We start from the raw sequence: 27,280 nt of genomic DNA, 5'->3' as shown, positions 1-27,280 counted from the left end.
TGTTACCATTTTTCTTTGGAATTAATACCACAGGGAAGGTTCAAGGTGATTCCTCTTCTTTAATTATGTTGTTTTTTATCATTTCGTCTAATTCTATTTTCAGCTTTTCTTTCATAATTGGAGAAATACGATATGGGGGGCATGAGATGGGTGTATGAGAACCTGTGTTTATATAATGTTCAATCTGTGATATTGGTTCTAAACTATCTTCAAAAATGCTTTGAAACTTTTCCAGTAAATTATTTAAAATTTGCTTTTCACTACTTGATAAGTTAGATCCTTCTGATTCCTTTAGTTTTAGATCAAAACTGTTAAGTTCAATTGGCGATTTATTTTTTTCATTTGCATTTTCCTCAGGTTTACTTCTTTTCATTGGTGGAAAGAGATCCCAGTCGTAAACATCTGTTTCTGTTCCTTCCGGAATACTACCTTCAAAAATTCTGTTTATGCCAGCTGGAGAATAATGGTAATCTGATGACATATCATCACGTTTTGGTGTGTGTTGGTCATCATTATTACCAACTGTGTTTGTGTTTTCAACCCAGTTTAAAAAGTTATCAACAGAAGTATTTTCTGTGACATTGAGTTTCGAAATAGGGATTATTTTCTTCGATACTGGCTTATTCATTTTAAAATGAAAAACTGTTTTTGGATCATCTTTAAAATGCCAATTTCTTTGGGCCAAGTCAAGGACAATTCCGGCCTGTTCTAGAAAGTCTGTACCAATTAGAGTGCGGTTTCCTCGAGCTTTAGGTAAACAAATGAAACGAATACGTCTTAAACGTTTGCCAATTAAAATGTGGACAATTGTTGCGTAAACTATTTCCTCTTTGGGAATACCATCTGCGAGAATTACCTCAGCAGAAACTTTTTGAAATTCTACGTTTTGCTCTTTAAGTTTTTGAAAAAGGAAATATCCGGCGACACTTGTACGTGCGGCGGTATCAAAGTAGACTTCCCCTTTAAGACCACTGACATTAATGTCCACTGTGGGAACATCTCGTCCCACTATGGTTGTGTGAACAGCGTTGAAGTCTAATTTTTCTGGGCTATTAATTATGTTTTTATTATTACAATTTGGGCAATTTTACCTATAATAGCCAGCTAATCCACATCCGTAACAATTCACTGTATTTTCCTGAACTTTAGGTTTTCCTTTTCTGTCGGCCTCTAGTTTCTTGAAACAAACGTCTGCGGTGTGATTTTTCTTTCTACAAAACGAACAACGAACTAATGGCTTTTCTACTGGGGGAATATGTTTTTGGGCTGGCTCCTGATTTTCTTTAATTAACATTTCCACTTCTCTAGCTTTCTCTAGTAAGTCTTGAAAACTACTTATCGAATCCCTAGAGATTTTGTCCCTTATATTTATTAGTAGTTGGGAGTAAATAATGTTTAGCATTGTATTTTCTGACAATTTTTCGGACAATTGTGCAAATAACCGGCGTTTTCTACAAACAAAATTGTCAGTGGTTTCAAATGCTTTTTGTTTTTCCTGACCTAATTCTGAAAATACACGCCAATCTGGCTTGGGGGGCGAAAAAGCGTTTCTTAACAACTCTATTGCCTTTCCAAAACTTGTGGCTTCATTTTTAACACCTTGCCACCAGGAAGACGCATATCCTTCGAGCAACAATGGCAAACTCGTTAGTGCCAGGGAATCTGATACATTTTCTGCATCTTTAAAAACCATTATTGTGGCGATAAAATCATCCACCTTTGCGGTGTTTCTTCCGCCACTAAAACGAGCACTACAATTGGAGAACGTGTTTTTTGTTTCCGACCTTATGTTTAAGCCTCCTAGTAACTCCATAAATTGGCCTTGCGTTAGGGTTATATTTACCGGATTGTTGGAACTTGTTTGTGAAGGCAACGATTCCTGCGCTGTGTTAAATGTACTGTCATCATTTTGTGATGGCGTGAATGTGTTGTGTGACATACTGCGTGTATTTGGGGGGCTTCTACGCATTTTGTTCAATATTTTATTTAAACGCTTTTTTTTCACTTTTCTCAAAATAACTATTTTTAATTTAAATTCTTTTTTTTTACCACAAAAAATCACACAAATAATAAATTAAATACAAATACTTTACCTCTAAACCAGCGATAATTTATTTCAGGAACGCAAAGGATTTTATTTTGGTATGTTCTTTTTTAGTTGGGCGCCAATGTAGAGGATGAGTCTCTCGAAGATTTGTGGGATTGGGTCGATGCCAGACGATATCGTCATAACCGACCTCAATTCCTTCTATTTGTTTTTATAATTTGTGGCTTGAACAGACTAAAGTCATATTCGCCATCAAATTAGGCTTTTACTTTATATTTTTTTTGTTAAATTAAAAATAAAACAAAGAGTTTTTTTTTATTTATTAAATTCTTCCGATATGTTTATTCTTCAGCAGCCAAAGATCAAAGAGACAGTTTACAATTTTGTTATGACTTTTATCAGTCAACTTTCAATTGAAATCAGTGGAAAGATATTGGAAATGAGTGGTTTTATTATTGATGAGCGCAGATTAACGGGATTATTGCATATTAACTATATTTAAATCAAGTGTAATGACAAAACAAAAGAAAAGTAAGAAAGATCAAATACATAAAACACTCAATTCCAATGTAACAAAACAAAACGAAATTCAAATAAAAGAAAACAATAAAAAAAATGTATTACAATTCAATTACAAAAACAAAAGTAAGTAAAGACAAATGAACAAAATGATTTACAGTAGAGAACAAAAGTTAACGCTATGAATTAATAATAAAAATGAAAAGTACAATAAATATTAAAAAAATGAAATGAAATGAATTACAATTGAGAACAAAAGTTTAAATTATATAAATAATAAAATTAATAATTAACATAAATTAAAATAAGAAGTTTAATTAAAGTAAAATAATCTTTTGTTTTGGGTATGGAATACCAATCTTCCTGAACGGCTGACCATAATTCGTCCATATTTTTATAACTTTTTTTTGGCGATTTCAACCTTGACTTCATTCCACAGTTTTTCAATAGGGTTTAAGTCAGGGCTCTGGGCTGGCCAATCCAAAACGGTAATCTGTTTCGAACGAAACCAATTTTTTACTAGGTTTGACGAGTGTTTGGGGTCATTATCTTGCATGAATTTCCACTTAATTGGCATAGAATCCACTTAATTCCATATGGTTTTTTAGAATATCCAAATATTGAAACTTGTCCATTTTTCCATTGATTTTTACAAGTGGAGCTACGCCATGCCAAGGAAATGCACCCCAAACCATAATGCTACCACCGCTGTGTTTTAAAGTCTTCTGCGTGAACCGAGGATTATATTCTTGACATCTAGGACGACGAACAAAGGTTCTGCCATCTGGTCCAATTCTATTAATTTTTGTCTCATCACTCCATAAGACGTTTTTCCAAAAATTAATAGGATTGTCCTTATGGGTTCTGGCGAAGGCTAAACGTTTTGAAACATTTCTTTTTGAGAGCAATGGTTTTTTCCTGGAAATGCGCCCAAATAAATTTGCCTCGTTTAATCGTCTTCTGACAAGCCTGCTGGATATTTCCAAGCCAAATGATTCATTAATATCAGACGCTATCTGTCGTGAAGACTTGAATGGATCAATTTTTACCATTCTTACCATTGCTGCATCTGTACGCAAGCTTGTTTTTCGAGGTCTTGGCTTGCGACTTTTGCCCTCAATCAATACATCGGGATTCTCTTCACATGATTTAATAGCATTATAAACTTTTTTTCTTGAAACTTGCAGTTCTTTAGCAATTTCCGACACTTTTTTCCCATTTTCATGCATTTTCCATATGGTCCGCCTCTCCTCGGTTGTTGTATGCTTGCCTGATCCCATTTTAAAAAATTTTTCTTTATACTTTTTTTTTTTTAATTTTTTTAACTCTTTAAGTTTAAGTTAAGTATAAAGTGATCTGAATGAAATCTACACGTGTAATAACTATTTCAAATAAATTGTGCCATTTACATGTCCACTTAAAATCAGCTTTGTTTACGCAAAAATAATAACGGTAAATAATTAGCAGAATAAAACGGAATATTTGAATGCTGCTGAAACAAAAATTCTTAAAGCAACAATCTTAAGAGATAATTGTAGCATTTTATAAAATTTCTAGTTGACAAAACATAAATTTTTTTCTTAATTAAAATGTGTGCCATTTATATGTCCATCGCTGTATATAAAACAGACTGTTTGTTTGTTACGCTTTCACGGACAAACTACAGAACCGATTTACATGAAATTTAGAACACTAATAGTTCTATTCTAAAGTAGAACAATAGGCTATATAAAATAATGATTTGACGTCACGATTCTTCTTATGCTCACTTTTTTCTATATATGTAATTGTTATACAAAATTTGAATTCGAGACTTACAGAAAACTACTGAACCGATAGGTCTGATCTCAGGATTGGACGTCACGCCCCTCTTTACACCAACTTTTTGTAAAACAATTATTAAATCAGATTAACGTTCAGGCATACAAAAAACTACTGATCTGATTTTCATGAAATCTGTTATAATGAATGTTGTGGAATGAACAGTACGACACATTACATCTTTAAAACCTATAATATATAATAATAAATATATATGAAACTCTTTTTTTCTCTTTCACTACATAACTAATAAACTTATTTACATAAAATTTGGCATTTAATAGGTCTAACCTCAGAAGTTAACAAGTTAGAGTGCTATATTCGGCTATGCCGAATCTTAACTACCCTCCACCAGAGTGATTCATATGTATGTACACAAAACATATTTGTGTCGAATTTTATCAGGATAGCTTTATTTAACAATTAAATATGTGAGTTTAAATGATTTTCGGAAGAGAGCCTTATATAGGAGCTATGACCAATAATGGACCGATCCGGGGAAAAATTGTAAGAATGATTTATACGTATACAAAACATCTTCAAGTTGAATTTTATACCAATAGCTTTATTTATCAATAAAACATATGCGTTTAAATGATTTTCGGAAGTGGACCCTATATGGGTGCTATGACCAATTATGGTCTTATCCGAAAAAAATTTCGTAGAGTGATTCATATATAGACGAAACATGATTGTGTCGAATTTTATCAAGATACCTTTATTTGACAATTAAATATGTGCGCTTAAGTGATTTCCGGAAGTAGGCCTTATATGGGCGCTATAACTAATAATGGACCGATCCGAAAAAAAATTTGGTAGAATGATTTGTATGTACATAAAACATATTCAGCTCGAATTTTATCACAAAAGCTTTATTTGTCAATGAAATATGTGTGTTTAGGTGATTTTTGGAAGTGGACCTTACATTGGAGCTATGACCAATTGTGGACCGACTGTGATCTACGTTGGTAGTATGATTTCTATTCATATTATATTTGTATGTACAAAATTTTGTGTTGATACCGATATATTTGAGGGAGTTATTAACGATAAACATATATCCGGGAATATATACCTTTGTATGGATCAATTGTTATGAGTTTGAACATAGTAGATCCCTGGCACAAAAAAATAATGTGTGACAAAATTCATCGAAATATCTTTGGTAGTTTCTGAGAAAACTACTTAAGAATTGGGAAAAAAACTTTATTTTTTTTGAGGTAGTCTGAAATTTTTAATCATAACTTTTTACGTCGTGAACCGGTTTTACTGATTTTTAATACCAAACTGGCCGGATAATAAGGAATGTTTTGGGTGAATTTCGTGAATTTTTATTGCTTCGTGTTAACGTGAGCGTGTTTTACACAGACAGGCGGACATAGCTAAATCGACTCAGAATTTCATAAGGATCAAGAATATATATACTTTGTTGGGTCTCAGATTAATATTTCTTGGTGTTACACAATGACAAAGTTATATATACCATCTATCACCACTGATGGTGGTGGAGGGTATAAAAAAACTCTATATGATATTGATTGGATAATACGCACATTTTTATGTTCACTTTTTGAATAACTGCTATAACACCAAATTTCTAGGCTAAATATAAAAAAACATGAACCGATTTTTAAGAAATTTGGAAGGAAGAGAATGTTTAATACACCAAATCCAAATAAATACACCTATAGCACTAATTTCGGGCCTGTTGTGACCGAATTTAAACTGAACAGTTCTTTAAATCAACTGTGCATGGGAAAAATAAAACAACTAAATTGAAAGTGTCCTTAGTTCCCTACCAGTGATTGAGAATGCTGATTTCAGTATAATTTCTCAAAAAAACTTTACTAAATGTTTCTATAAATTAGTCAAAATTAAAGCTCGTTTTCAATTTGTAAATTTTTAAGGGACATTTTTGTCCTGAAAAAATATAATAACTATTTTATCGTTATAAGCTAAATTTAAAAAAAAATATAGTCATTACAGACAGAATAATATTCTCTTTATTTTAGAAGAAACCCGGTCAACGCCGGGTACGCGCAGCTAGTATATATAGTATGTTGTTATCAACCAATTAATAACAAAATAAACAACAAAAATAATAATTTAAATTACGCAATTGCTTAAATTTCTATTAAATGTCACAACTACATTGTCTCAGATTTTTATTTTATAAAAAATAAAACCAGTCATTAAAGCGACTTTTAACATTTTTGTATGAGGTGATAACACTCTTTTTTGCAGAAAATAAACAAAGAACAGCTGTTATTTGAAGCTGTTTGATCTTACATTTGGTTTGCAAGATCAAATAATTATTTTGCCAAAATTATGTAAATTATTTGACTCTTGGTGTTCACATTGATGAAACAATAACAAAATATTTATTTGCCAAAAATCAATTTGTTTTATGAAAATCATTCGCATTGCTGTTTGTTAACATGACATATTTTATGTTCAGATTCGACAAACAAGGTTTTTTCAATCGTGTTATATATTAATATTATACATTTTTATTAAATAAATTTAATTTTAAACCTAATAAAAAACAAATTGGTAAATTGTTTTTTTCTTGCCTGAAAATATACGTTATACTGTGGCTGCAAAACATATGCATGTTTGAACCAAATTATTTTTGCACTGTTTGATAAAACAATAACATTAGTTCAAGTCTGAACATGAAATAAATATTGCGTTTGCTTGACGCAACTTTATACATATATATTTTATAACAAATATTTCAACAACAAATTTTACAGGTCTGAACGTAGCTTAAATTGTGGTGAGTTTCTGCATTGTTCTGTCTAACTACTGGGGAATAACTAGTCTTTTGAGCTTGAACATACATGTGCAGTCGTTCTTTAATATTTGATAAACAGTTAACAAACGCATTATAAGTCGTCTGATATTCTGATGTAACGACATCTCTGTCATCAGGTTCTGCTGTGTCCGAAGTAGCTAAATAGTCTAGGTATGTCTTATAGGTTGACTTAACTTCGTTCATTAAAATCTTCAATTCATCGAAATGAACCTCAATGCTAAAAACAGTGAATATTTCTTCCCTAAGATCGTTCATATTAGCCTCAAAGCTTATGAGAGCATTAGAAGCTCAAATAAAGCGAGCAAGAGCAGGCACAAACATAGTTATTTTAATTTAAATGCGATTAACAAAAATAAATTTAATAATTTAATTGCAATTTAATTTTTTCCTTATTTTAAAGAAGACTAGAATTTATCACGATTTATTATTGCGTAAAGTAATTAAATTGGACAAAGGAAAACAAATAATTAAATAAAAAGTGCTAATTAGTTACAAAGTTTATTGAAAACTGTGAAAAAATATTTAAATAGTAACCAAATTTAATATTAGTCAAACTGACCGACCGTAGGGTGATAACTCAACACGGAGGAAGAAGCAGATAATTGTACAAGATACATAAACACAATATTCTTTATTTACTTCCTCTTTATTTAATTTATTATTATCTTTTATTTGTTATTACTTAATTAATATTTTTATCACACACGTTTTTATTAAATTTATTTTTCGCACTTTCTTTAAAATTAATTTTTTTAATTTTTATTTTATCTTTAATATGTCTGTTGTAAACGGTAGATATATTTAGCACTGACAAAAAAGGTAGTCACTACTGCCAAACAAAAAAAGACAATTGACAATCCCTGCAGTACGACGATCTATTTCGACAACGGCGATATCAATATCCACTAAGAACTACAACTAGAGAATTTTCAACCCACTAGCAATGTTATTTACTGTTGAATTTAACGTGGGGATTTCATTGCGAGTGGCCGATTGACACCTTATGCATAATATGTTTCCATTAATATCACTAGTTCAAATTCTCCAACAAAAATTAAAAAATAAAGAGAAAAAATTAATTCTGAAACTGGGGTTGAACTTGGTGTCTATCGATTTGTAGTTAGAAGCTCTGGCTGCAACATTGCGATTTTTAGCAGAAGGGTCTTACCAAAGGTCAGTTGGAAACGATTCCACCATAAGTCTAGGCAGAAGTACTGTATCAGTTGTATTAAGTCGTGTACTAAAAGTTCACTAGTTCAAATTCTCAAACAAAAATTAAAAAATAAAGAGAAAAAATGAATTCTGAAACTGGAGTTGAACTTGGTGTCTATCGATTTGTAGTTAGAAGCTCTGGCTTCAATTTTTTACAATGAATTTGTTCTCTCTGTGTAGTACATATACCGGCGGATAGAGAGGCAGATAAAAAAATCACCACTACACACACACTATTGGCATTTTTTCATTGAAATTGCACTGAAAAAAATATTTGGTTATTTTTAATTTTGAAGATTAAATTGCATTACTGTAAAATGCGAATATTTATAAACAAAGTGTAATCAATGTACTTAAGAATGATAATTTCTTCACATAGAAATAACATTTCTAATTAAAATGTACAAAAAAAAAGTATGAAACAAGATTAACTTATTTACTTTCATTGTTATGCATTCTAGAAAATTATTTAGAGTGTGCGTTGTTTTTGTAAATTATGCTCTTGCTTTTGCAAGTTGTTTTTGTTTTTTCAAGTTGTGTTTGCAATTTCTTTAACAAAGCGACATCAACCTGCTTTGTTGAATGCTGTCAAGCAACTAAATAAAATATTTGTATTTTTGATGCTCTTGTTTAGAGGTTCGTATGCGATCGTGTTGTGTACATGTAATTTGCCGAAAATCTTCGTTGTCAGAACAATACTAGCGCCGACGTCTGGTGTAGTAACATATGAAACAATAATTTGTCATTATTGGCAATAATTTTTGTTTGGAAGATATGTGACAGTGGCATGATGATACGAGCAGTTAGCGCACGGTATTCCGGCGGAAGTCATGATTCATTTGTGTGGTATATGAGCAACGCACGTCAGCATTTCCTAAGAGATTACGAAAGTGGAGATCGAACGACTAGATTATTAGGAGATTGCGGGTATGGAATTGAACCATTTTTGTTAACACCTTATAGAGATCCTGCATACAACACAAAAGAACATAAATTTAATATGCACACACCTCAGCTCGCAATATTGTGGAGCGAACTATAAAGCCCAGAAAAAGTAGTACAAAATTTCATTTGAAGCTGAAGAAATAGCTGTTGCACCAGACGATCTTGAACAAGATAATTCTTTATTGTTCTCTAGTCGAATCTGCAAAATGAAGGCAAGAGAATAAGAGACGAAATAGCAAAAACAAAATAAATAAAATAGTTTATTTATATTTTATTATATTCAGTATTTTAAAATTAATTAAAAGTAATTATAAATTAAATTAAAAGTAATTTATCCTTTGGACTTGAGGTCACGTATTTAGGTTTTAATAAAAGAGATCACTGGGCATTACTTTTATTATGTAATTCAAATTTCATAAGTTCTAGTTGCAGCTGTTGTTTTTTTTATTTTATTTTTTTCCTGCATTGCCTTCAGAATTTGGGAACTGGTAATTCCAATTCATTTTTAAAATCATTAACACCCTTTTGTTTTTTTCAATTGCGCGATAAATGCGTCTAAGGGCACTGGTATTTTCTTTTTCTACAGCAATAAGATTATTTCTCTTTTCTTTTCACCATCTTCATCCAGAATTTTTTTTAAACGGTCTGTTGTGGTTTGCATTCTTTTTGGTGTACTACACATGTAAGGTGTTTCATGTATTATCCTAGATGAGCCTGTAGGCATATCATCATTTACGGCAATATTTGATTCCTCTATCACCTCTATAAGGCCCAATTCTATTCCTGAAACACCCTCCACTGTCGTTTGGATTCCACACAATCGTAATATTGTTTCTTCTGTTTGTGTAAGTTGGGCCTCGGCCTTGTGAGCAAGTTTTTTTAAATCTCGCTTTTCCATTCTATCCATATCTGTGTGTAAATACGAATACCATATTTGTGGCCAAGTTAATGAACTTTAAACAAATAGTTTATCTTTTTCCACCCATTAACATCCTTATTCGGCGGACCAGCGCCGTTTAGAGAAACCGTCCATTCCTGCCAAAGAGAATCCACTAAAACTTTATCGCGTTTTGTGAAACCTTTTGCTATATCTGGGTTCTTCCCTATGAACTCTAAAAATAATGCATTCTGTGTTGCATTCCTATGTTTGCCCCTATTTGTACCAAAAATAATTGATTATTTATAAATTATTAAATTTTTATTTATTTAACTTACATTTTCCAACAAAATTCCACAAACTAAGAAAACAAAAAACAAAAGAAAACTGCAAATCTGGCAGCAGTCAGCTGATCGGATTATTTCTGACGAAAAAACGATAACATCAGATTCTATGACATCAAATTCTGATTACAATTCTGATTCGAATATGAAACCAAAAACATTGGTTTCTATGACACCAAAATCAATTTTTGGTCGGTTTCAAATCTGATTCTGAGAGCAATCAGATTCCATAACAGCCGTGATTATATTGAAAAATTTAAAACCAATTATATGAAATTTTTTTCCAAACAAATCAATACAGAACAAATTTTGTTTTACTACTTTTTACTCGATAAAAATATTCAAGCCAAAAATAGTAAAAGAGAAAAATATTTTATTTCAAAGAACTTACTATTTTTTACAATTTTTATGTACAAAAACAGAAAACTTTAAAAAATAGTAAAAATGGTAAAAGTAGTAAAAAATAGTTTGTAAACGAGCAATCTTAATGTTGAATGTAAGAAGTTTGCCAACATAATTCTTCTAAAATGGAAGTAAGATTTTGAATTTGAAAAAACTTACCTAGAAAACAACAACAAAATACGAATGCTGCGTATGGATGAAAATCTACATAATATAAACAATATTTGACGTTTCTTGGCGTAATGTAAACAATAGGCCAACAAAATATAATAAGGGTTTTCATTTAAACGTTTAAGTTTCCCATTTGTGCAAGTGGGCAAGTTTATTCGACTTGTTTCGTGAAACCCCTGTTCAAATTCTGTTCAATTACAATATTTATAAACATTTTACAACAATGTCAAACGAAATCAAAAAATAAAAAATAAATTATTTGAACAAAAAATTGTACAAAATATGTTAAAAATGTGAATGAACAATAATGAACAAATTTATTAAATGCACAATGAGTTTGCTCAAGTTTTCCAGTCTAAATAGTCGCTCAAACTTATAAGAGTTGTGCAAATCAATTTTCATACAATTCTATTGCGAGAATGGAAACATGCACAGGTTGCACAGTTTACGAGGGTTTTGAACGTTTAAATGAAAACCCTTAATTTAATTTAACTTAAAAATTTATAAATCAATTATAACTTTTAATTTTTCAAAACTTTTTTTCACTCGTTAATTTAAAATTTGCGAAACAAAAATAAAATACAAATTTCAAGAGAGCACCTGTCAAACTTTGGATTTGAGATGCCATATGTGTGTTATTTATACAGTATTACCACCTCAATTACATAAATAATTATGAAAATACACTAAGAAAAACAATGCATAACTTTTAAAATATTTATGATAAGAAAATACGAATTTTATAAATATTTTTAGAGAATAATTTAATAGTTTTAAACAAATTTTTGTTTCCATAGCAGTAAAAAGGTAAATTAATAAAAAATACCTACAAATGAGCATAAAATAAAAAATCTGTCCCTTTTTCCCTGCAACAAAAATTTTTGCAAAAAATCCCTACAAAAAGGGAATTTTCCCTACAATTGTCATCACTGCACGGCGGTAAATTCCGGCCAAAAATCTATAACTTCTTTATTTCTTTAAAAAAATAGCTGAAATTTTCCACAAATGTTTCTTATAGGTAAGGTTTGTTTGGTACTGACTAGGGGCAATATCGGTTGAAGATTTCGCCTAGCCTCCATACATGTGACCCCCCAGAAAACTCCTTAAATACTCATAAATACGTTAAATATGAAGCAATTTCCATGAAATTTAGTACAAATCAGTTTTATGCACCCATCAACTTTACGGTATAGTATGGCGGACATCGGGTCATATTTGACCCTAGTACCCGTATAAGGTTCTTAAATACTGATAATTGGGGTAAAAATAATAGTAAAGCTACGAAAGTTGACATAAAATATTTTTATAGGAACCTAAACCTTTCGACCAAATTTTCTGGCAATCGGCCCATAATTGACCCTACCTACCATGTAAGGTCCCCTTCAGATAATTACTTTAACGCTCATTACTGGCTTAAAAATATATGTATGGCAATGAAATTCGACATAAACAAGATTTATGAGAATTGGTCCATAATTGACCCTACCTAATTGAAAGAAATAATTTTTGGCCGGAATTGACCACCGTGCACTGATTAAACTTTATATTGAACGCCAGTTGATGTTTTTGTTATATTAATATAAGATATAGATATAGATTTTAGGTGGCGATATATTGAACGTAATGACATGATCTTATTAAATTATTTCCCAAAATTTGTTTTTTTTTAATATTTCTCATTTATGTATGTCTCTTGTGACACTAAATGATCGGAGAAATTTCTATTAACTTTTAAAAGTTTTTAATTTTTTAATTTAATTTTTTCAATACAAATTGTTTGACAAATTTGTTATGAGTTTCTATTTATTTTTTATTTAAAATTTTATAGAAATGTTTGTTCATTTCCTCTATAATTTTTGAGTTACTTTGAAGCTAGTCATAATAAGTTAGCAAAAAGTTAACTTGATTTTTAATTAACTAACAAAATCCTACAGGTTTAATAGTATGTATGACCATATTTTTCAGTAAAAGACAGAACAGGAGAAAATAAAAAAAAGTAACCACCATTTCAGGTTATTTTTAACTGTCTAAAGTTTTAAACATTATTATATTTATTGTTCACAGAAAATCGTTTCAGCATAAATATTATGAACTGCTTTAATTGACAAAAGTTAATAATATTTAAGAATAAGTTCCTAAATGGTATGGTTTAAAATTTTTTTTAAACATACAGCCTGTTTTCTTAAATTGAAAATGTGTCTTCATTCTTAAAAATAACAAACGAAATTGGCTTTACGTTTTTGTAACGAAAAAATAAATTTTAATATGAGTGGCAACGAAAGAGCTTTATTTTTCCATATATTTTTGGTTTTTAGAAAATGAATTCCTTCGTAATAAATTAAAGAAAATGTCAAAAATAGACGATAGGCAAAGGTCTTTCGTTTGCCCAAAAAACAACGAAAATTATATCAAAATACCAAATAATAAGTGGCCACTTGAACCTGAATGCAATTTGTTGTTTATAAAAAAAATTCATAAATTAAATTTTATTTCTGTATATTTTTTAGGGATAACAACAAACACCTTATTACTACATGAACAAATATTTAAAATTTCAGTAATGAAATACGTAGGCAATAATGCTTTGTTACGATAGAAAAAGCTTATTTCATTTTAGACATTTTTAAACGAAAACTTTCAAATGTTTTATAAATTAAATCTAGAAGCCGTGATTTAAAATATTTCAAATTTATTTTTATTTTTCTGTTTGATAAAAAATGTTTGAAATTTCCTTTGGAAAATTGTTTATTTCTTTATGATTTTTAGATTAAAATCCATTAAATTTGCGGGCCATTTTGAAGAATGGATGTTAACTATGTTTTCTGATTTTTTCCTGTTTTAGATTTTGTTTTTCAAACATTTAAATTTCTATTTTTTATTATACAAAATTCGTTAATATAGAATTAATATTCTGTTTACATAGTAAATAATGGACTTTTATGCAATTATTTCATGAATAACGTTGAAAAAAGTAAACATTCAAAAAATTACCATCATGTACAAGTTCATACATTTTATGAACTTTTAATATTCTGAATGAAAATCGTTTGGGAAAAAAAGTCATGTTCGATTCATACAACTTATTACAAAATTCATTCCAGTTATATATTAATTTTTTTCTGTGTTAGAAAAATAAAGATTTATTGATTGAAGAAGTACAAAAAGAATGCAAATAATAAATATTTGCCGACGAACACGTCGGTGAAATCAACCTCGAAGGTAAGGGAATCTCAAAAGAAGCCCCGAAAAACGAGGAAGGAGAAGCTAGACGGAGGAAAAGAAAAAGAGCCGCTGTCTTACGCCAAAGTTGCCAGAAGTAGGCACCGGGACGATCTCTGCTATGCAGTTTACGATGCCGGTAATCCGACAGGCAAAATTCCAATAGACCAACAGAGTAAAATAGAAGACCTGGTCAACAATCAGATAGTGGACCATCCAATCCCTTCAAAGGGCAAACAACCAATAGAGAGCGAGAGCTGCGAGTTCAGCATGGGCGTGATGTTGATGAGGTTGGCATCTCACCAATGTGTTAGCACCCTAAAGAACTTGGTGGAAAGTATCCCTCCTCCCTGGGACGGCGCTAGGCTGGGACTGGCAAAGAAGAGCGAGCTTCCGGTGCTCTTAAAGCCCACTGTCTACATAAAAGGATGGGGCAGTAAACTGGCTAATGAACGTATAGTGGAAATTCTTGGAGGTCAAAATGCTGAGCTGGCAGTGGAAAAATTTGATGTCTCTTACAGGAAAGAAGAACCTGAGGGAACTTTATTTGTAATAGGTATCGACCAGAAATCCATGGCTAGTCTTGCCAAGAATAAAGGTAGGGCTTACTTCGTCTCTAAAGCTGTCATATTCAAAATTGGGAGGGTTTCGATTGGAAGGGCTGTTACAACAAGCCTCGAAAAGGACACTAAAAAACCTAAGACCACAGCATCAGTATCCACTACTGATAACGTTGAGGAGTCAAATCCTAAAATCGAAGAATTTACCATTAACTCGCCAGAAGAAAGTGTAGTTGCCCTTTCCAAAATTGGGAAGGCGCCGATTGAAAGGGCTGTCAAAACCGGCCCCGACAAGGACACTAAAACACCTAAGACAGTACCCAAAGCATCATTAGCAAGTACTGGCAATGATGAGGAGTCAAATCCTAAAAGCGAGGAGGAAATCACTCACCCGCCAGAAGACAGAACAGCGGTGCTCTCCAGAATTGGGAATGTGCCTATTAAAAATACTGCTATTCCTATGCCTGATAAAGACACCGCAGAACCCACTGCATTAATAGCCACTTCAGGCTACCCGGAGGAGTCAAATCCAAAGAGCGAGAAGGTGACCACCACCTCCTCGCTCTCATGGTCATCCATTAAACTGGAAGACAGTTTAATGGATGACCATGATTGAGGTTATCCAAATAAACCTCCATCGAAGCGAGACAGCTACCAACGCTCTGATGGCTAAAATTAACACAGGTAAAATACATATAGCTTTAATCCAGGAACCTTTCTGGATTAAACCACGTAAATTTCCAACTTTTCTACGCTGATACAGGGTCTCGCCCGAGAACATGTATCTTATGTCACAAGAACTTATGTTTTCTCCTCTCAACAGGATTATCAACATCGGATGCAACGGTGCTGAAGCAAGGTTGTGGCAACATATTCCTTGCATCTGTTTACCTGCCTTTCGATTCTCCGACACTACCACCAACGTCGGATCTGATGAAACTGATTGAAGAGGCACAAAGGAAAAATAAGAAAATTGTAATAGGTTGTGATGCCAACTCGCACCATGTAGCTTGGGGTAGTACAAACACCAATCGCAGGGGACAAGCCCTCATGGATTTCCTTAAAGACTTGATAACATTGAACTTAGGTAATAAAGCTACCTTCGTCAATAGAATCAGAGAAGAAGTATTAGATATAACTATATGTTCAGAAGAGCTTATAAACGAAATTCAGGATTGGAGAGTTTCGGACGAGCACTCTTTTTCTGATCATCGGTACATAAGATTCTAAATATTAAGGCCACCACCAAAGCCGATAAAGTTTCGGAATAAGTCTAAAACTAATTGGACAATGTTCGGGACCTTACTAAAGAACCGTTTAGGTCAGGACACTTTTCAATGTCGAAATAAAGAGGATTTAGATGCCAAAGTGGAAACGTTCACAAGTGCCCTGGTTGAATCGTTCGAGGACAGCTGCCCTCTGCGAGAGAAGATCTGCCCAGGAGAAACCCTGGGTAACTGGGGAGATCCGGAATCCGGATCGCAAACTATTTAACCGGGCACGGCGTAAAAAGACCGCAGTATACTGGGATGAGTATCGTAATAAACTTGGTGAATATAAGAAAATCGTTCGAAAATCCAAACGAGACTCCTGGAAACTTTTCTGTGAACAGGTAGATAGCGTAAATGACGTATCGAAGATAAAAAAATTCCTATCCAAAACTCATGTCCAACCGGAATCTATGATCGATGACACGGGCAGGAGGCTTGAGGATATGGAGGAGACAATGAAACTCCTAATGGACTCTCATTTCCCACTCGGTATATCGAATAACATAGATGAACCGATATTGGAGGAAGGGGAGGGTAACACGGAAATAGTTATTACATCTGACATGGTTAAAGGGGCAATCAAGAGCTTTGCTCCCTATAAAGCTGCAGGGCCGGATGGCATTTTCCCGGCACTTTTGCAGATGGAGGCGGGACTGGTTTCCATACATCTGTCACAGATATTCTACAAGGGTAATATTTATACCCAAACCAGAGAAACCTAGCTATGCGACACCTAAGTCCTATCGACCGATAAGTCTTACGTCCTTCCTACTTAAAACCTTGGAACGGATAGTCGATAGCATGGTTAAAAGCAGTATACCATACAAAGACCTTAAATATAAGCAGCATACTTACGATTGGTGGAAACCGCTTTAAACGAAGTCGTCCACTACATAGGTGAATCTTTCGATAGCAAACTGTATACACAGGCGGTATGCATTGACATCGAAGGCGCTTTCAATAACGTGCACACTGATACCCTTATCCAATCCCTAGACCAGTTTTATGTTGACCGGGTGCTCCGTAACTGGGTCAACTACATGCTAAGGAACAGATGGATAAGCTGCGAGATGTACGATATAACTATCAGGAAAAAGGTATTTCGCGGTATATCACGATTAATAGCCTCCTAAGAACCCAAACAGAGAAAGGACTTAGAAATGTCTGCTATGCAGACGATGTCGTAATACTTTTAAAGGGAAAGGATCCAAACCCCGCGAAGACGGAAATCTGTCTTTTCACAAGAAAGACAAAAATTTCTACACATACTGAATCTTGCTTCCTGGGCAAGAAGATACCGGTGACAGACAAAGTTAAGTACTTAGGTGTAATACTTGACCGGAAATTAAAATGGAGACACCGCATAGAGGATAGGATCAACAAGGCACATCGGTGCTGGACGATATGTAGGAGAACCATAGGCATGAAATGGGGTCTTAGTCCTACTATGACAAATTGGCTTTATAAAAATGTAATTAGACCAATTCTAGCTTATGCTTCAATAATCTGGTGGACTGCTTTGGACAAAAAGTGTAATATCAAACTACTACAGGGAGTTCAGCGTACATGCTGCTTGGGTATAAGTGGTGCCATGTGTACTACTTCAACCAAGGCTCTGGAAACGTTGCTAGATATTCCATCCATTGAAACATATATAAGATATGAGGCGGCGCTTACAGCCGAACGGCTCTTTACTTTAGGCGAACTGGCCAAAAACGGTTATAGGACACGTCATCAATATATACTGGACACATTGGAAGGTTATACACATTCATCGGACGTGCCTGTTCGCATACCAGACACAGAATATGTCGGAAACTTTGAAACGCTAATCCCAGATAGAATGTCTTGGTCAAGCGGAACATTGGAGCAAATACCAGTGGGAATCCGTTGCTACACGGATGGCTCTAAATTAGGGGACAAAGTGGGCCTGGGGTTCTATATTGAAGACCCAGAAACAGAAATATACCACCGTTTACCTAATCATAACACAGGCTTCCAGACAGAAGTACGAGCAATAACGGAATGTGTAAATTGGATTAGAAGAAATATGGCGCCCACAGGGCTTAATATATTTACCGACAGCCAGAAGGCAATTATGGTATCATGTGATATATATCATGTGATAGAATTAAATCTAAGACCGTATTGGATTGTAAGAAAGCTTTAACTGAATACTCTCCCAGAGGTAAGGTTCACATCATATGGGTACCAGGCCACTCGGGAGTAGTCGGCAACGAAAGGGCGAATGTAATAGCTTTAAAGGGAAGGGAGCTCGATGTAGTTAACCTGACAAACGCAAAACCATTCGACGCAACAAAAGCTGAATTAAAAATATGGATGAGAGAATCACATAAGGCCTCTTGGAATAATTAAACGGTGGTTAGGACCACAAAGGTTCTATGGGGTGACCCTGATGAGAGCAAGACGAGAAATCTTCTCAAAATGAGCAAGTCTGAGGTTAGTATGATGGTACGTATTCTGAGTTGACACACAGGATTACGTGCACATCTATACAAAATTGGACGTGCGGATTCAGACGAATGTAGAGCATGTGGAGAGGACAGTGAAACTCTGGAGCACTTTCTTTGCCACTGTCAGGCATTCGTCGAAGTTAGATCCAAGTATCTTGAAAGTGATGTTATTCCGGAAATAACATTCTTAACCAACACCGATTGGAAGATTCTTAGGAATTAGGAAACTGAGTTTCCGAACATGGAAAAATAATACATTCAGTGAACAATTTTTTTTCATGAATTGGAGCGCACAACAGGCCCGATAGTTGCCTAGGTGTATTTCTTCGGATGTGATGTAGTATACATCCTCCTATCAACCTAAACTAACCTAAATATTTATAGTTGAAAACTGTATTACCTACATTTGTGTCAGAATTTTTTAATGTTTTTGTATTTTGTATGTGTTTTTCTATGCGTTTTTATGTAAAACTGAAAATATGACGAAATACTGAATAAATACAGAACACCAAATAAAATACAGAACATTTTCACGTTTTTAGCAATTTTTTTTGCTAATATTTGTTGTTAATTCAATACAAGAAATGTGCATATAAATTACATTAAAATCGGAATAACCGTTTTAAAAGTTACAGATGTATTTCTCTCTTTTCATCTTTTCTGTACCTGCACACTAGGGTTATGACTTTTCACAATTTTTGCAAATATCAAAAATACCTTAGCAAGGGCGTGAACAGATGTTATGGAATTTTTAACAAATCACTATAATATTATAAAGTCATAACCCTACTGTACACTGTATGTCGTTATTTTGGTATTTTTTTCTGGTGGAGACCATATAATACTTTTGATTAGGGGCTCCAACTTCCTATATGAATGCAAAGTTCTATTGGTGGGCTCTCTCCGAACCAAAAAAGTATATATTTATATTTTTTTAATTCCTTTAAACATTTATTTGTATTGTAGGTTTCGTATACTTCTTGGTTCCTTGACGCCTTCAATTATGCAATGTTTAGAAAAATCAATGTATTAAACCTAAGCATTGGCGGACCAGACTTTATGGATAAACCTTTTGTTGATAAAGTATTAGAACTATCAGCAAATAGAGTAATCATGGTATCGGCAATTGGAAATGATGGTCCACTTTATGGAACTCTAAATAATCCTGCAGACCAAAGTGATGTAATAGGTGTTGGTGGAATAAATTCTGATGAAATAGTTGCAAAATTTAGTTCAAGAGGTATGACTACTTGGGAATTGCCATATGGATATGGGCGACTTAAACCTGATATTGTTACATACGGAAGCCAAGTAAAAGGAAGTAATTTGGACGGTGGTTGCCGAACACTATCAGGTACATCCGTTGCATCGCCTGTCGTGGCTGGGGCTATTGCTCTTATTTTAAGTGGAGCTTCTAACAAATCCGACGTAATTAACCCCTCATCTGTAAAGCAAATTATTATAGAGGGAGCAACAAAATTGCAACATAATAATATGTTTGAGCAGGGCTATGGAAAACTAAACATTTTAAGAAGTATGGAACTCCTACTTTCATATGAACCGAAAATTACGCTGAGTCCACCGTATATTGACTATACTGAACCATATATGTGGCCATACAGCTCACAGCCAATGTATTGTGGAAGCATGCCATCGATTGTAAATGTTACAATAATAAATGGCATATCTGTAAGGGGAAAAATTTCGAGTAACCCAATATGGCATCCATATATAGATAAACATGGAGAATTTATTGATGTTAATATTACTTATTCTGCTGTATTATGGCCATGGACTGGATGGATGGCTATTAAAATATGTAAGTATCTACAAATCATTCTGATTGTCCTTAAGACATGAATATAACCAAACGTCAGTCGACATTAATTACACTGGGAAACGAAATTATGGTTTGTAATAACTTTCGACTGATTTTAATGTATTTTTAGCTGCTGAAACTTATTTAATATCCGTTATTCTCTATCACCCACAATTTTCTCGCAAAATGGCATTGAACATTTAGTTCATATATTATGGACATCTATATACAGTGTACATACAATCCCGCTCACTTAAATAGGTTCACTGTTTTGTTTACATTCAAATTAATTATTTGCAAAAAATAATGGACTAATTAGTAATATTAAAATGTTATATAATAACATGATGTCTTAGGTATCACTTGTAAGACAAAAATTAGCGCAATACCTAATAGTTGATTTTTAATAATTTTTTTTTCTAACATACTATGTGTTTAGCTATATTTTTTTTCCTCACATTCAGAATAAAATCAGTTTCCTGCTGGCAGTGCGTAAAATCCATTCATACTCTAGTGTCTGTGAATATAGGCAATATATTTTTTAAAAAGTAGGTCGCGGTAAGCCTTTAACTAAAAAATAAAATGGCAAAATTTAAGCCTTTTTGAAAACTGTCCAACATCACAGGAATTTAGCAAAAAAAATGGTCAAATTCAGAATGTTATTCGCAATTTTATAATAAAACAGTCTGAATATTAGGAAAACATTAATGGGCGTACATATGGAGTCATAACAAAAGCGGACAGAAGAGATTTCATAAAATCTGCCTCCAAGTCAAGTGATTCTGCAGCAAAAATTAAATAAAAACTGGGTGTTACACAAGCCTAGCCGCAGTAAAACGTATTGTAAGAAGGGACAAGGCTTTTAAAATATTAAAAAATTAATAAATGCCACTCCAATTGCCACTCGTAAAGAAAAAACCTCTTCAGTTTGCACGGAACACATGGTTATAAAAAACAATATCAACATCTTTTTTTTTGCGGATGAAAAAAGTTTAATGTAGAAGTTCCAGATCGATATAATCATTATTGATTCGGCGACAATCCGAAATGGTTCAGTGTAAATGCACAAAAAGAATAAAACACAAAGGATTAGTTTAATAAAAAGGAGAAGAATTTGTCTTCCTTTATTTGATATTTACCTTAAAAAATATGCACACAAGAAGTGCTCTTTAAGGCTTCTATATGACGAGTCTCAAACAACTACTTATTTCTAAGTATATGGAGGCAAACAAAGTTTAAATACAGTTAGCGGTTTACTCGTTAGTTTTATCATAGTTTTCCATCAAAGATGTAAACTAATGGTAGTAAATCATTTGGATTTACACTTAGAGAAAAATACCGCAAATAATCGATTTGTACTTAAACATTGCCGGCCCCCTTGCAACACATAAGATGTTGTAATAAAATAAATGTCGAGCCATTAAGGGCTCCCGTGGACTGTATTTTTATTTTTGAATGAGTCACTCGGATTGAATCATTAAGGACTCAATGATGTTTTAATTATGATGTGTCATTAAGGACTCCAGTTTTTACTAATTGGGTCATTAAGGTCCCGTTTGAGCCATGATGAGACTCCGGTTAAGCTGCTTAAGGCTCTTGCTGAATTAATAGAATTTAAGAAAAGGTTATTGTAAATTGATATATAGTGATAATTTAGGAATTCAAACAACAAGTCTGCCTCTGTTAAGAGCAAATTACCTAAATATTCTTCTTTCCTTCTTTTACGATTCAATTTATTCTGCGCTAGGGATAAATGTAAATCTCTAATTATTTATATTTAAATATTACCTCGTAAAAGGTTACAATGTGTTTGCACGTAGTGCCGTGTCGTAGACGATATGAAAAATTAATGCTTTATTCACGACTTTAGTTAGTTGCGGTTGTGTTACAGATCGCTAAAATAACAAATTCCCACATCATTTGGGAATGTATCTATTTTTAGTTGGCCTATATAGCTGGTGGTATACGTCAGCTCCTAATAATATTTCTACAGGTCTGCTTCCGAAAGTAATCGAATCTGCCAACTGAAGATTTAGTAATTTGTCGGCATTGACCGATACCGAAGGCAAATTTCCCGAAATGCTTGGCAAAATAGAAGCAGAAGTATTTAATAAAAATGACGAATTAGTACTAGAACCTATTATCAAATTACAAGTCTTCGTCGAAATGGCCGAAAATTCCTCATTTACGCCCGAAAACAGCTATTTCGGAAATGGTTGGAATCTTGAATCTTTTCCTCAACTTTTCAGAAATAATTTTACATTCTGAAGCAGGGTCAATTAAAACTCTAACTTGGTATCTACAACCATTGTGTATTAAGTCGACAGTTGCTGTACCCTATAGAACAGAATGATTCCTACGAGTATGGAATACTTGTCGTTCAATCATGGTGCCTGTCGTAGTAGGTCTTCAGCTGTTGTACCTGACAAAGTGCGTCGTTGGTTATTATGAGTTGGATTAGTGGGTCGTAGAACCACACTAGAATTGTCATTGCACATTGGGGTCTCCTTTAAGTAAACTTGGCATAAAGTAAATATTTAGAAATTATTTTTTGATAAAAATTTAATATGCCTGGAAAGATAAGACTTTTTTCTATATAACGCCATCATTAGTTTTCCCATTTTTATTGTATAGGCCTTTAGATGATGTAGCAAAGTTTATGTTTTTATGTATATTTTTCTAAATTTTTTTTTATTATTTAATACCATAACTTTTTTTTACGAATCTACCATTAACTACAAATTTCTAAAAATTTTCTTTTCGATACCAAATATACTATTGTTATGTATGAAAAGGTGTTATTTTAAATCATCTTTACATAGATTTAATTATTAACGACTTTTTAAAATGCTATTTTTTATAGATATTTATGTTTTTTTACAATTTTTAAAAGTACAATTTGGCCGCTGATTGAAGCGACCATATCCCAAAGATACTCTGAAATCTTCTCAATAACACCAAAATTAAAATGTTTGCCTCTTTTTGCCTCTACGGCATTTAGGCTCACTTTTCTAACACTACATGATATGAAAATATTTACACTCTATGTAAAATCTAATTATTGAATGCGAAATGAATTAATTTAAATAATCAGTAAAATAGTAGAAACTAGTAAAATAATGACTGGACATGCTATTGATTCTTGCTTTATTAGTCTTACATTCTTGCAAGAATATTAGATGGGAAGAGTAAAGGTACGTTCACACCTATCAAATATTTGACGTTTTTTTATCAAATATTTGTTGGCTGTAATGTGAACACAAAATATTTTGAAGAGCAAACAAAATATCAGCTGTTTTTCGTGAAACATTTTTATTTGTCAACCTACAAATATTTTCTTAATGTGAACACAATGTGAACACCAAACATGAAACATTTTTGTTAAACGTTAAAAAAACTATTTAATAATATTTTTTACGATTTCATAGAAATTTCTGCCTAAAAACAAAAAATTAAATACATTTTTATTTCATAATGTGCTTAAAATGAGTATTTCTATTTTGACGTTTTGTTTGAAGAAACAAAGCCAAACACAATTCAATACAAATAGTAAAAGTTTGTTTGCCCGGTGTTCACATTACAACAAATTATTTCGTAAAACAATTGACGGATAAAACAGTAAAAAAACAAGATTTTATTTGCAGGCAAAGAGGAACATAGCAACAAGAACAGCTAATGCGCAACCAAACCAAAAGCCAAAAATATATGTGTTTATATTTACTAAAAAGCTATATCATTGAATAATAACTTCTATATATTCTAAAATTTCATTTAATATTGTTTTTCATCAAAATTTTACAACAAAAAAATACAAATTACATTTCAATACCTTGTGCAAGTGGAAAAGAGATAGATAGACTTGCACAAGGTATTGAAATTACATTTCAATACCTTGTGCAAGTGGAAAAGACATAGATAGACTTGCACAAGGTATTGAAATTACATTTCAATACCTTGTGCAAGTGGAAAAGAGATAGATGGTGGATCTTTACTGTCATGTTGTTGCTATTTAGTATAGTCAATGTAGCGAAAAACCTTGGTTGTTTGGAACGGTTTATAGCGATTTCAAAAAAATCGCTATAAGCCCGGAAATAACCAAATTATAAATAATTTTCATTAAATTACATATCTATAAAATTGAAAATTATAGAGAATTGTTTATTATTAATATATTTTTATATCCATTAATATAATAAATAATTGTTTAAATAAATTGAGTAATAAATTAATTAAATAATTTCTCAATTAATTACTAAACTATAGACTAGATTATAACCTATAGACTAGACTATAAACAATACTATAAACTAGAGTATAGACAAGACTATAGACTAAACTATAGCTTGACTATAGACTAGACCAGCGGTTCCCCCGGTTTTTACTTCGCGGACCCCTTGAGGAATTTATTTAAATTCGCGGACCCCCATACATATTTTGATATCTTATTCTTCTAAATATGTAATTGTTCATCCGAAAATTGTCATAGTCCATAAATCCCAAGGTCAAACAGATGTAGATATGTCATTTCTATAAAATATTCCCGTACATTGAGAATAATTAATATTTCAGAGAAGTTTCAATTGCCTGTTTTTGAAGATAGAATGACTTCATTGTTGAAATGTTAACATGATGTTTAATTTTATGATCGTGAGATCTTTCGCGTTCATTTTTCTTTAAGGTAACGAAAAGGTTTTTTCATCAAATATCGTCGACATGTGCTTAAAGAGTCACGTTGCAAAATTTTTTTGCGATTGCAGACGGGTAATCTGAGAATGTTAGCTAATTTTTCGGGAAAATAATATAAGAAAGTTGAACTTCTTCGATATTGTTGCGGAATGCGTTTATCCGCATAATATATGACTTGAACTCTTTGCGAAAGTACTGTGAATTTTACTGCATGGATTTGACTATTTATGCATTTTCTGATGTTAATTTAATAATATTGGTCGACAAAATCAAGTTAAAATCTGTGTATCACGTCGGAATGGAATATTTATATTTAAAATTACCTGGATTGACGTATTGAAGACGAATAAAGAGTCACCTCTGTTTCGGAAATATATTATTTTAGTCCTTCAAAACAAGAACACTTTTGTTTACAATTTGACAAACTTAAATCTGCGATAAGCTTGTCCTTGAATTATGAAATGTGGCCTAACTTCATACTACGAGATAACAGTATCTCTTATTTAATTGTAATTTGGGAACCGTTGGACTAGACTGCAAACTAGACTATAGATGCATAAATTATGTAGTATAACTATATATAGTATGTTGTTACCAACCAATAAATAACAAAACAAACAACAAAAATAATAATTATCATTAATTTACGCAATTTCTTGAATTTCAATTAAATGTCACAACTTTGTCTCAGATTTATATTTTATAAAAAATAAAATAAAACCAGTCATATAAGCGACTATTTACATTTTTGTATGAGGTGATAACACTCTTTTTCAGAAAATAAACAAAGAACAGCTGTTATTGACGCTGTTTGATCTTACATTTGGTTTGCAAGATCAAATAATTATTTTACCAAAATGACGTAAATTATTTGACTTTTGGTGTTCACATTAATGAAACAATGAGAAAATATTTATTTGCCAGCAAATCAATTTGTTTTATGAAAATCATCCGCATTGCTGTTTGTTAACATGAAATATTTTATGTTCAGATTCGACAAACAAAGTTTTTTCAATCGTGTTATATATTAATATTATACACTTTTATTATAAAAATTTAATTTTAAACCTAATAAAAATAGTTAAAATTAAAACAAATTGCCAAATTGCTTTTTTCTTGCATGAAAATATACGATATTCTGTGGCTGCAAAACATGTGTGTGTTTGAACCAAATTATTTTTGCACTGTTTGATAAAACAATACCATCAAATATTTGTTCAAGTCTGAACATGAAATAAATATTGCGTTTGTTTGACGCAACTTTATAAATATTTTATAACAAATATTTGGACCAAATATTTTACAGGTCTGAACGTAGCTTAACTCTCATGAGTGTTTGGTAACACTTGAAATGTTTTTAAAGCCTAGTATACCGGTATATAAACCACTTATTATCATGTTAGCGATTTTTTGTGACAAAATATAGGAAATAAAAGAGCTTTTCGTATATTTCCCTAACCCAGATCCTATATAACTGTAAACAGAACTTTCTCTAAAAAAATCCAATATTCTTCCAGAAGATGCATTGAATTTAGTCTTTCGCGAAAGTAATTAGGATATATATAAATGTAATAAATATACTTCGTAAATAAAATTGCATTAAGTGCAACTTTTTCTTTTTTTACTTCGTATCTAGAGGACTTCCTCTATCCATCGTTACCCATAATTTATACCAAAACATTATAGTTTAGTTAATGCCAAGTTTTGTTCAGGGAGACTCCACTGTGCATTGCTAGTCACTGTACCCAAAGGAGTAGAATGATTTTGACTAGTATGAAATACTTGCCGTTCAACTATAGTGCCTTACGTAGTGGTCTTACTACTAATGCAGTTGACGTGTTAGTAGGTCGTTGGTCATTAGGAGTGGGATTGTATGGTCGTAAAACCAAAGAGTTGTCATTTAATGACTCAGGAAGTGCATTTCAAGAGTTTTGCGAGAAGCTGAAGAATCCCGATGTAGTGAAGTATGGTGCCGCTTTTTACAAATAGAACAACGATGTTCACTTAAACAGTCATTAACTTCATGTGAGTTAGCAAGACAGTTAATGCAGCAATGCAATTTTTTAACCGTTCTACATCTCTCAGGAATAGACAT

At 32.4% G+C, this 27,280-nt stretch overlaps 1 protein-coding gene across 1 annotated transcript in view; it reads left to right on the top strand.

Moving 5' to 3' along the window:
• The window catches only part of LOC119603186 (membrane-bound transcription factor site-1 protease-like), a gene marked incomplete at its 3' end in the record, with an annotated part of 94,657 nt that extends 74,158 nt beyond the window's left edge, over positions 1-20,499 (top strand). The window contains exon 3 of the mRNA XM_037955140.1: positions 19,647-20,499. Within this exon, the coding sequence (XP_037811068.1) occupies positions 19,647-20,499 (853 nt within the window). The remainder of the gene's footprint in view (positions 1-19,646) is intronic.
• Between the last annotated feature and the right edge of the window lie 6,781 nt (positions 20,500-27,280).

Source organism: Lucilia sericata, unplaced genomic scaffold (assembly GCF_015586225.1).
Source record: "Lucilia sericata isolate MDLA Ls3-8-SP2 unplaced genomic scaffold, ASM1558622v1 Contig000280F_arrow, whole genome shotgun sequence".
In the NCBI taxonomy this organism is placed as follows: domain Eukaryota; kingdom Metazoa; phylum Arthropoda; class Insecta; order Diptera; family Calliphoridae; genus Lucilia; species Lucilia sericata.
Note: the sequence above shows the minus strand (reverse complement) of the source record. Positions and strands in the feature narration are given on the sequence as shown.